This window comes from Octopus sinensis, linkage group LG2, assembly GCF_006345805.1.
Source record: "Octopus sinensis linkage group LG2, ASM634580v1, whole genome shotgun sequence".
NCBI lineage: Eukaryota > Metazoa > Mollusca > Cephalopoda > Octopoda > Octopodidae > Octopus > Octopus sinensis.
This window is the reverse complement of record NC_042998.1, coordinates 165768367-165781522: the sequence shown is the minus strand read 5'-3', so window position 1 is coordinate 165781522 and position 13156 is coordinate 165768367. Positions and strand designations below refer to the sequence as shown.

At 33.6% G+C, this 13156-nt stretch overlaps 1 protein-coding gene across 2 annotated transcripts in view; it reads left to right on the top strand.

The window, feature by feature from the left end:
• The window catches only part of LOC115232390 (ADP-ribosylation factor-like protein 6-interacting protein 1), an 87699-nt gene that overhangs the window by 63964 nt on the left and 10579 nt on the right, over positions 1–13156 (top strand). For both annotated transcript variants that reach the window (XM_029802248.2, XM_029802247.2), the window contains exon 3: positions 10869–10985. In XM_029802248.2, the coding sequence (XP_029658108.1) occupies positions 10869–10985 (117 nt within the window). The remainder of the gene's footprint in view (positions 1–10868; positions 10986–13156) is intronic.

The following is a 13156-nucleotide window of genomic DNA, read 5'->3' as shown; positions in this document are numbered from 1 at the left end:
TTTAAAGGATCAAATTTCTGTTATTTTACATTGTTGATCATCAACATAGTGTGTTTCTTAAGTCAACTTGTGGAATGTATTTAGAAAGACAATGTTAATGTTATCAAGTTGGAATCACTAGTGATAATGCTTAACTAGTGCAGTAGGATAAGTCATTGAAGATAAGCAGATGGAAATATCAATGCTGTTTAGTACTTCTGGAATCTGGATATGTGCAGTGACATGTGGTCAGATCAAAGCAGCTAAGCTATGATTCACCATAGTAAATAAACATTTTACATTTTCTCATATCAGCTCTGTTGTGCAGAAATGTTATTTTTTGTTTTATAAACCAGTCAAATTTCAGAGAATTTGATAAATTATGATATAGTCTCCACCATAGTGATTCCTCAATTTTCAGACAAGCAGTGAGGTTAATTTTATACCCTAAAATCAACTACTGTCTATGTGATAGCCATACACCTGGCTGAGCTTACTGATGGTTCTGTTTGAATCTTTGAATCCTTGCATCCTACTTCTAGACTTATCACTACAGGAACATACTTTGTGTTTGTTTGCTGTTTAAGTTTCTTTCAACATTTTTAATGTTGTTTTTAAATTTCTTAACATATTTATCTATAATGTAGATGAATTAAGTTAAAATATTTCCTATCTGTATATAATTATGTGAAGCTTATTTCATTGAAAGATAAGCCAGTGGGACAGATCTGTTTCACATTATACATCTTTTTAGCACAAACATGTTGGCTAAAGGTGATTCTTTATAAGCATTTCAAAATGATTATCATTGTTATTGCTATCACAGCCACTACTACTATCACTACAATATACTAGTGTTAAAAGTTTATAAAATGAAGGTAGAGAGCTGGCAGAATTGTTAGAACATGAAACAAAAATGCATTGCAGTATTTCTTCCCATTCATTACATTCTGAGGTCAAATTCCGCTGAGGTCAACTTTGACTTTCATCCTTTTGAGTTTGATAAAATAAGTACCATTGAGCCCTGGGGGTCAATGTAATTGATTTCCCTTCCCCTTAAAATTGCTGACCTTGTGCCAAAATTACAAAGAATTATAAGTTTATAATTACAGAAGTAAATGTTCCACAAGCCATAGAAGCTCAGCTCTGAATTCTGTAGTAGTTAGTCAAATAGAAATTTCCCTTTGGTTACCATGCGAGTCTGTTACAGTTAAGTTCTTCAGAAGTGTAGAATCTATTCATTAGCTAAGTAGATTGAGTTATGAACAATTGTCTAAGCAAAAATGTCAACAAAATGCCTGAAATATAATATGGAGATATGGTTGTTCAGCATCTTATCTAATAATTTACTTTTCATATTCCTCCTCATCATTGTTCCCATAGTTGTCGTCATCATCATCATCTTCATCATTATTGTCATCTGCCTCCTTATCATCTTCATTGTTTTTTATATTCACTTTTTCCATGTGGGTATGGAGAAGATAATGAGGCAGTATTCTATGATTGGAAAATGCTCTTTATGATTGCAATTAACCATATTTTCCAATAAGTCACTTTATTCCATAGTTTTGCATGTTGGACAGTCAAGCTGCCAGATTTATTGTCTATGTAGGACATAAGCATATAAGTGCTGTCCAAACAGTGGTAATATGAAGATATGCAGACATATGCATGCATGCATGCATGAGCATACACATACACACACAGAGCTTCTGTACAGTTTGTCTACCAAACTGGTCACCTTAAGGCTATGGTAGAAGGCACTTGCTCAAGGTACCATGCTGTAAAATTGAGCTCAAGAGCTCAATTTGCGAAACAAATAAAAAATGAGAGAATGGGCTCACAAGACAAAACTTACAGCCCCAGAAATAAGTAATCCTCTATTATCTGCTTCTTTATTATTTGTTACAAGATTTCAGCAGTCACATTCTTTTCTCATCATCAGGTGTAATGATTTTTTTAATGTTACTTATAGTATTCTTCTTCATTTAGTTACTGCTATTTTGTTAAAGATACATCACTATTTCATTTCTTTATTTAAGGTTTGAGTTCATCCCTTTTATTCATAAAATTTTTTCTAATTGCTGAGTTAGGAGGCAGGGGCAATGCTCATACTCTTCATAGTCTCTCGATTGGTGAAACTAATATCATTAATTTTCTTCTTGAATTTTTGTTAAGTCAACATCAGTGGGAAGGACATGAGCAGGGAGGGAATTTCAGAGGACTGATGTTTTGGGAAGAAGAACTGAGTGTAGTGATGATTGCGGGATTTGGAGTGGTGGTGGTGGTTAAACACAACAAAGATGATGAAAGATGGAGTAGCAACTCTGAAGGGCAGTGGCCACTATAGTAGCATTAGAGAAGGCAGAAAATGGGACAGTATACTTATGGGTCAGAGGCTGGAATGCATGTCAGTGAGTTACTTTAAGCTAGCATTCAAGTGAATGGCTCTTTTCTGGATGTAGTCTAGGATGTGTGTGTGCATGCAGCAGCGTTGTACTACTCTAGATGTGAGTGCAATACTCTGTTGTGGACCTCATCTGAGCTTTGTATAGTATCAATAATTGTTGGGAACTGGAGTAACTTCTAGCCATGAAGAAAAGGGCCAGTCATTGGGATGCATTCTGAGTTATGTTAAAGAAGTGTTTTCATTAAGCAAGATTCTTTGGCCCCAACAATTGGAGCAACTGATTGCTCTACATTGAAATGTAAATTTAGTTGATTATAGAAAGGAAGAAATGGAATACTTACACTGTTTTTATGGTTATTAGTGCATAAATGTGATGAATAATATAGGAGTTGATCAGTACTCCAGAAAAAGAAATGAAAATGTTTTTAAGAAATTAGGTGGTAGCTAATTGTTTTTCATTAGCTACTTATTAAAGAGGTAGTTAATACTTGTTTTTAGTTAATAGTTATTTTTAGTTTCTTGTAATGAATACTTTAATAAAAATTGAATGCCTTAAAGTAATTCTTGTTGAGTAACAGATACATGGATAGCAGGAAGAAGCCTGGACAAAACAAAATAAAAACAAGAACAAAAATTATAAGAAAGTAAAACATTAGTCTGCATTTGAAAGTTAATATATCTCATAAGAATTGAGGAGATATGTTTAGCTCCTATGAAAAGTTTGATGCTATACTCTATTTTCCTTTCATCTTTAATAACTTATATTTCTAATATCAGTTTGTTACTGTGCTCTTTTTTTATATCTACTTTCCTCACTCAGTTACCTTAGCTTTCAATTTTCTTTCATTTATTATATATATAGAATATACTAAAATTATTTCCACCATTATCCTACTTCTAACATTATATCTGTTAAAAATCATGTTGGAATAATTAGATTTCATTGGTCAGAAGCTGACATTTATATAAATATATTTCTGCTTTTATATTCTAAAGGATGAACAAAAAAATTTATTACTTTCTTTCTTTTGCTGCTCATAACATTAATTCTAAATCTGTTAAATTTGACCTTCTGAAAGATCAAAATGGTTTTATTTCCATATCTATCACAGCTAGCAGTTTACATAATGTTACAAACGCTGTTATCAAAAGTTGCTCTAAATTTATTCCTATCCCTTTAAATCTTGTTTTACCTAGTCTGATACGTTATGTAGTATAGCTATGCACTGAGGTGATCACACTTATAAAAAAAAAATCTTTAAACCATTTCATTTGGGATTAATGATAAAGAGTCAAAATAGGTATGTAAGAAATATGATACATCTAAAGAAATCTGTTACCAGTAAAGCTAGTGGAAGAAGAATTTTTGACAATTGTCAAAACATATGTCACATATTTTGGCATCTTTCCAATAGACTATGAATTCAATGCATATATTTGACATTTCTGAGTGAAATAAATGATAATGTTGAAAGAGTGTATGCTTCTTAGATATTGGAAAGAAGATTTGCATCAGAGTAAGAGAGGAAAAAAAAAAAAAACTCAAGGGAATAACTTTTGGATTTTGAAAGCCTTTAAGCCAGGATATGAAAATAACTGAGTGTTTTTATGGACCTGATGGGTGTATGAGAAGTATTGTAGCTTCACTTTGTAAAATGCATAGTATAGTCATTAGTCAACCAATAAGAGATTTAAGTAGAAATACTTTATAAACAGAAATACTTTTGTTGTATTAATCTGGAGAAATGGCTCCAAAATCCTTAAATAGACACAAAGGACTGATAGTTAACTGTTTTCCCCATAATATTAGCAGATGATATAAATATATACATAAAAACCACCCATCCACTCATTCACTTATCCTGCCATTTGCAGCATGCTTGTACTATGCTGTGATCACTGTTTTTTTTTCTCATGATGGTGTTGGTTTCCTATATATATCATCATCATCCTTTAACGCCCGCTTTCCATGCTAGCATGGGTTGGATGATTTGACCGAGGACTAGAAAACCAGATGGCTGCACCAGGCTCCAATCTGATCTGGCAGAGTTTCTACAGCTGGATGCCCTTCCTAATGCCAACCACTCTGAGAGTGTAGTGGGAGCTTTTACATGCCACTTGCACGAGGGTTAGTCTAGCGGTACTGGTAACAGCCACGCTCAAAATGGTGTTTTTTACATGCCACCTGCACAGGAGTCAGTCCAGCGGCACTGGCAACGACCTCACTTGAATGTTTTATTCACCTGCCATTGGCACAAGTGCCAGTAAGGTGACGCTGGTAACGATCATGCTCAGATGGTGCTTTTTACATGCCCACTGGCACGGAAGCCAGACAGCTGCTCTGGCAGTGATCCCACTCGGATGGATCTGTTAGCGCTCCACTGGCATGGGTGCCAGTCATCGAATTAGGTTCAATTTCAATTTCACTTGCCCCAACAGGTCTTCGCAAGCAGAGTTTAGTGTCCAATGAAGGGAGGTTGGCATGGGTGTCAGTCGTCGAATTTGGTTCGATTTCGAATTCAATTTTGATTTCGCTTGCCTCAACAGGTCTTCGCAAGCAGAGTTTTGTGTCCAAAGAAGGAAAGGTATGCATAAGTGGGCTGGCTACATCCCTGGTAAAGGCCATGGGTTATGGTCTCACTTCTCTTGCCGGGTCTTCTCATGCACACCATATTTCCAAAGGTCTCGGTCACTAGTCATTGCCTCGGTGAGGCCTAAAGTTCGAAGGTTGTGCTTCACCACCTCGTCCCAGGTTTTCCTGGGTCTACCTCTTCCACAGGTTCCCTCAACTGCTAGGGTGTGGCACTTTTTCACACAGCTATCTTCATTCTCGCCACATGACCATACCAGCGCAATCGTCTCTCTTGCACACCACAACTGATGCTTCTTAGGTCCAACTTAAAAGAAATGAAGCAGTAATTAACAATGAGAAGTTGATCATTGGTATTAAAAAGTCATAGTTAATTTATCTCATTCAATTTAGCAAACATCGTCAGTATGATTTAGAGGAATATAAATAGGAGAAAAAAGAAAAGAAAGGAAAACGAAAAAGTGCGTTAAGTCTTTAGGCTTACATTTTAGTGACTTTTTGGGTTCCACGTGTGTGTACGTTTCTTCAGTTAGATGAATGGAGTAGTAAGTGGGGAAAATGACTAGTTAACCGGTGTTTGAGATAAGGAGTTATCAGACTTATAAATAAGCACTTTGATATGAATACCAAATACTCAAAAATCTTTAGCAATAAAATTAGAGTAGGCCATAGCCTAACTAGCAACCTAGCTACTATTATAGTCTCTATCAACAATAAAAAGCTAGATGCCTTCTGTGAAACTAGAAAGAATAGCAATAAAAAACACAACAATCAATTGATTGATATAATAAGTGATTCCCCAAATAACTCGCCCTCTAAAGATTCGTACAACCACCTTATAAATAATAATCCCCCTCAACATATCATAGGCACAGACTATCTTACTAATCTATGTGGCTGCAGTGATAAAAATACTTGTGAATTCTTAAAGAAATGTAAAACTAAAAACGTAATATACTAATGTGATGTACTCTCAAATAATTACAAGAAAACTTATCCTGGAGCAAATAAAAATGAAATGAAACTTAGATATAATTCCCATCACTCAAGTTTCAGAAATAGAAGTAAAACAAACTCTACAGGACTTAGTGGTTACATCTGGGAGCTGAAACATTAATTATAGATTAGAATGGCGTATCCTAGCCAAAGCATCTTCATATAACCTTAATAATAACTGCTGTAATTTATGCATAAATGAGAAATTCTTCATTTTAATGGCCAAATCAGAATTACTTAATAAACAAGACAAGAAAAATATAACGTTTGCATAAAGATAAATTCTTATTCTCTAAATACCGCTAATACCCACATTACAGGTTTTTAGCTGACCTACCTAATGCCTTATTACCTCCCTGAACCATCCCACTAGGCATAGAGCATAATTTAACATCACAGCGCAATTTAAATTAAATTAAAGTACCCAGATTAACCAAACTATCTATTTAAAATCTACATTATACACTAGGGTGTATAATCCTTGATAATATATTAACTTTAAAGCTGGATTGCTGACTCACATAACACATTATATTTTTATTGATTTTTGTGTACTCTTTATCTTTTTTTTTTATTATTCCTTTACATAGCCCATATATATACATTATGTAGTACTAAATTTAAGAAGCTTCATTAGTTTTTAACAAGGGCATTATTTGTAATCATAGGGACTAACCTAGTGGTCACAAACAATATTATATATTACAATTAATAACACCAGATATCTCCACGAGGTATAATTCCTTCAACTAACACCACCGGTCAATTAGTCATTTTCCCCACTTACTGCTCCATTCATCTAATTGAAGAAATATACACACACATGAAACCCAAGAAGTCACTAAAATATAAGCCTAAAGACTTAATGAACTTTTTCCTTTTCTTTTTGCTTTTTCCTTTTCCTTTATTTTCCCTTTTCTCCTATTTATATTCCTCTAAATCATTCTGATGATGTTTAAGTTGAATGAGATAAATGCAAATTTACCTTGATTTGATAAACAGAAACATCTGTAAATGGTTCTGAACTACAATTAAATAATGACTTTGTAATACCAATGATCAACTTATCATTGTTAATTACTGCTCCATTACTTTTCTTTTCGATATATATTAAACCATGGTTTTACCTTTAAATTACATTTAGGAGTATACATAGTGAGGTAATAGACTAGCAGTGTCTACGGATACATTTATCCTTTAGATGGTTGAATAACCTCTGACTAATATTTTGCTTATATGTATATAATATATACACTTGCGTCAGAAATTAATTAGCACTTCTCAAATTTCTACATTAAATAGGTTAAATCAATTAACCTATGAGCTGTTCAAAACGTCTTACGCGATGAGAAAACTAAGTATGGTGTGATTTCGGTCCTTGCGAGACGCTACCTATATCTATTAAACAAAGAAAGATTTGTCTGCATCCGCACTCCAAGTTGTTGTTGCACTGCTATGTCAACATCATAAGGCTGTAGACTCTCAAACTGCTCTGCAAACAAAGTTACGTCATCGTTCTGCGCAACAGTGAACTCGCAATAAAGCAATAGTTCGAGATATGGCCACTAGGTGACAGCACATACCTTGAGTGAAGAGCAAATCAAGGGTGCTAATTAATTTCTGACGGTAGTGTATATACTAATATTATGCTTATATGTACATCAAGAAAAAGTATGAAACTTAGATGATTTGAAAATGATCAAAACTTTTTGAAGTCATTTAAGACACTGTTATGGTATGTTTTTAATGTATTTTGTTGTGATATTGAAGTTTACAACCAGGAGAGTGAGTTGTAAGATCTACCCTCCATCCATCTCTCATCTATTGAATCAATGGTTTTCTATTAGATTGGGCTACCTTGACATGTGCTGATGAAGCTTTCTCTCTCTGACCCACATTCTATCAATTCAGATGTGGTCCATTTTTTAGTTTCATCACTTACATTTTCTCTCTATATATCAACTACCTACCTACCATAATCTCCAACACAGATAATGCCACTCTAAGCATCAGTACTTCAACATCTTGCATCAAATCTGCACTGCTTCTTTAAAGAGAAACTTTGAAACAACTTCCAATGGGGGACATCAATGTTGATATTTTTCAGCAGTAAAATTACTTCATTACTTCATATATCAAGAAAACATTATCACACCTGTTCCACTAAACATGAACAGCATGCAACTAAAATCTTCAAGATTACTGCAAATGTAAGGCCTCATCATCACAGAATTTGTCTTGTCTAGTTCACATTCTAAAGAAAGCAAAGACTGCATTACAATATGACTTTTTTCTGTAAATACTTCAGTTCCTAGCAACCACTAAACCTCTTCAAAGCCAGGTGAAACCACAATGAAGTGCTGTTGCCATAAGCACGTTGTATTTGGTCAATTGGATATTCAGTGTTAATTTGTGAAAAACATAGTGTGCTAATAAGTGGAAAGTGACTGGGCAGTGTAGGAGTTGGTTTATTTTGCAGATGTATGCTGATATAAATGTTATATAAATAAATGAGGTTTGATGAGTGAAAAAAATGTGTTTGTAATCTACTCAGAGTATTATATTTCTATCCAGTGCATACCAACATAGAACAACAGATGTTAAATTTATGATGGTATGCAAAGGGTAAAAATGATGAAACAAAAGCTAGTCAGCAAAATTTAGTAATTAGATAGTGTTTTCTGTAACACATTAACTAAAATGAAATGATGTTCATATGCACTTTTAGAAGCTATATGTTAACAAATAAATCTTTGTCATAGCTAAGTTTTGAGTCCTTTGTAAGTAATTTCTTTTCTTTTTAATTGTATCTCTTTTTTTTCCCATTTTCTATCATGTGCTTAAGTTGCAAATTTTTCTCATCAACAGTTGTTAAAATAGAACTTAAGTAATTATATTTTGTATTTGTGCATGTGGAATTTCTGATGTATAGCAGTTAGTCAAAGAGGAGCTGTTAAAATTTCTTATAAATATCTCCATTACTTATTTCTCATAACCTGAGGAGCTATCTTAACTTCAAAATGGTTTGCATTCACTTTGTAAACTTTTATGAGTATAGGTTAAGAGACAGACAGGTGGGCAGGCAAGTAGGTAGGCAGACAGGTAAGTAGACATGCTTGTAGTTAGTCAGGTTAGTGGGTAGACAGGCAGAAACAGATGTATAAGTAATGCAAATACTATTGTGTGGAAGAAGAAAGAGAGCATACAGTCTTAGATGTTACTGGCACTCTTTGATGGCTGCTAAATTTATGGTTGGTTGGTTCTTAGAATTGACTGCTGTGAAATATTACAAATAAAAATTCTAACTCAAGAGAAAAAAAGATCAGTAATTGTTTGATTATTTGGAATTGTTCAGTAGTAAAATGAAGTTACTAAGATCTCTTTCACAATTTCCAATATCTCTTGTTAAATAAAGAAAAAAGATATTGAATCAAGGGCAGGTGTTATTTTGGTAATTGTTACAAAAAAGTTTTCTTTTTGCTGAGATACCAAAAAAATATCTGTTGAACATTTTTGTTTTTGTGCATTTTTGAAAATCTACAATTGATTTTTGAAAATGAAATACTAGAAAAATCCAATATAATCATTTCTCAAGGGTAGAATTAACATTTCAATCACATTAGAACTGTTATAAAAGTAATTTGCATTCTACTCTGTATAATGATGATTTTTCATGAAAATATCAGACCCCACCCCCACTGCCAGTTCTGTGTAATGACTGGTAGTATGTTAAAGGTAATATTTCCTTCTTTAAATTTTCTTCATAGAAATTTCCTTATAACAGCTTGTATGAACTATTATATAAATGATGGTATTATGGATGCCATCAAAGAAAAAGTTGAATATCTTCAGAATTAATTTTTAGCATTGTTTTTCTCAGTATTCTTAATTTATTAATATTTAAAAATTTTTTACAGTAATCATATGCTTCTATATTTAAGTTTCTTTACATGCATAAGAAGTTAAAATTTTTTTTTCTTATTTAGTGTTTTTCTAATTTGTAAAACAAATTTACTATGAATGTATTTAGTTTTCTGTTCAATAGAGTAGATAGGATTGCATCTCAAGGACTGGCCTTTCTCTTCAAGACCAGGAAATATTTCATATCTCAATAGTTACTGACATATTACAATGCTAATGTAGGGCCCACATTGGAGTTCTGCTTCCATATCTAGGATGGTATTGCTATTGTGCATACAGGCATCTTGGATTGCATATAGAGGAAGGCCACTTGATTGGTTGGTATAAAGTCACTTACAGACATGTTCTAGTTTTTAGCCCACTGATATATCTTCCATTTCTGCTGTTTCTACAATTATTCTAAAACTAATCTAATGGCCTCTGCTCCTCAGAGCTAGCCGATCTCATGCCACTTTCACTCAGGTACTCTGACTCATTTGTCCTTCTTCTTCTCATTACTCATATTGTGTCCAACTCCCATAAAATATCCCTGAGATCTTAAGAGGTCATCCTGAATACCACATACTTACTATTTTAACATAGCTATAACCATCCTGGTTCTAAGAAATATTAGGACTTCAAAATAAAATATAAATATACCCTGTGTATGTGTATATGTGTTTAAGAGCTGGGCATAGTTTTCTGGCTTATCAGTTCCTGTAAAATCATCCAACCCATGCTAATATTGAAAAAAAAGGGGTGTTAAAGGATGATGATGATGATATATACATACACAAATGCTTCCTCCTTAAAGTAAAATGTACAAACAATGAACCTCTTTCAAAAATCATATTAATTATGAAAATTAGGAAAATGTTTTTATGTGAAATTTTGGAAAAGAACCCTGAAACAATAGTTATTTGAGATATATTGAAATATATGAAAATGCTTATTATGATATATTCTAATCTATATTCATTCTTAATGTTTCAGCTTAGTCTGGTATTTCGAGCCATCCTTCTTGACTACGGTTGCTCTGTTGGGAATGAGTATCAGTTTAATTGATTTTCTTGTTCCACTTTTGTCATCTATGTATGGTCCTGAAACCTGGTAAGTAACCTGTAAACCTCAACCTTTACAAATCTTTATTATTTCTCCTTGCTATGATAAAATTTGCATAAATGATTGGCCCATTTCCTTTATAGGTGGTGCATCATATTTTTATGAATTACAAAGGCCTTTCAGGCTAGTGCTTAATTCTGCTGTGTTAAGCATACATGAGGGGTGGATGTTGAAAAGTTCCTGGCTTTAAAGATATCGCGAAAGGCTTAGTTGGAGGCTCAACTTTGATTTCTTTTATAGGGCTTAGAAAAACTGAAGGGCTACTTCCATAAGTGTGTGAATCTGAGAGGGGAATATGTTGAATAAAATTATAGTTAACTGATCCTTCTGCATTTTCATTTGCCCAAAGCTAGGAACTTTTCAGCAACCCCTTGTACATACATACATACATACATACATGCATACATACATACATACATGCATGCATGCATGCAAAGGAGTGCTGAAAAGTTCCTGGTTTTAAAGCCATTACGAAAGGCCTGGTTGTAGGCCCAACCTTCCAAGTTCTTTTACAAGGCTCAGTAAAACTGAAGGACCACTGTGTGAATCTGAGAGGGTAGTATTTTGAATAAAATTATCATTAACTGAACCTCCTGTATTTTCTTTTATCAAAATCCAGGAACTTTTCAGTAACCCCTTGTACATACACATACATATGTACACACATACATACATACATACATACATACATTATTTCACAAAAGTATGTACACCCCTGAAAAATTTCAGTAAAATTGCCATTACTCTGATAATATTGAAGGAAATCAAATGAAATTTATACTGAATAAAATATATTATACATGCAAACATTATACAAATTTGGAACACAAAACAATAAACATTTTCAAAGATATAAACGAAATATTAATTTTCAAATGATACAAAAATATGTACATCCTAAAGTCTTTGAATTCATGGACTTTGGACTTTAAGTCACTAAACAAGCATCTTAAGTCAAGCTGGTCAATATCAGCTTACAATGTTATCCTTTATTCATTTACTTGTTTCAGTCATTGGACTGCAGCCATGTTGGGGTACCACTTTGAAGGGTTTAGTCAAGCAAATCAATCATGCTACATTTTTCTTTTAAGTCAGGCGTTTATTCTGTCAGTCTCATTTGCTGAACTGCTAAGTTACAGGGATGTAAAGAAACCAACCCTAGCTGTCATGCAGTGGTGGGGAACAAACACAAAACCAAACACACATGCATACACATCCTACTAAACATGGATGTATTATTAGAACACCAAATACTATGGTATTTGCCTTGAGAGATCCTCTTTTATAGATGTGCTGTGCCAAAAGTACAGACATGTATTGCAACTGACAACTGCTAGCTATTTGTGACATCAGTGACTGAAATGTCACTGTTATTGTAAAACTAATATATATATTAGTGGCATTGAGATTTGGCTGGTATGTGGGAACCATACACCTTCCACTGAGGAAGCACAGTATGATGAAATCACATGATCTAGCAGTTCCGGTACCCATACAGAGATGATTCCTGCCTACTGCGGTCTATGTCTGTGTTTTTAGTGCTGTACATCTATATGAGAAAACCTCTCAAGGTCAATACCACAGTATTCAGTGCTCTCATGATACATCCATATTTAGTAGGATATAAAGATTGCTATTTGGTATTAATACTGTTCCTGTTGCTAATATTTATTTTATAAAATTATATTCCTGTACTGTAAATTCAATGTAAATTAACTATGATTCAACAATTTGTGTTGCTGATATAAGTTTAGTTGATGTATCCTTTGGTGCTGGATACTTTGGTATTAAAGTTCTTCAGCCACTTTCATCAATGTACTTAGTAAATTTTTTTGCTATTTTCTTATTTGCTTAGGTCCTATGAACGTATCTTGCTGTTTTTTAGTTACCTCATGCAGCTAAACATTTGCAGTAACATCTGTAGTACACATTTACTTTTGTTACATGTATTTTCGAGTGTGGCTTAGCTGCTGCATTATTAAACTACAACTTTATAGAAGCCATTTTCAATTTCCATTCTTTCCTCATACAAAGCTCGTGACTGACTCATTTCCACTTTTAACTGCTGCAGAAGTTTAGTCCTCATATATATGTCTTTAGGTGATTTCCTGACTGAAAAATATTTTCTATATTTACCATTACTGTATCAGCCTTCCTGA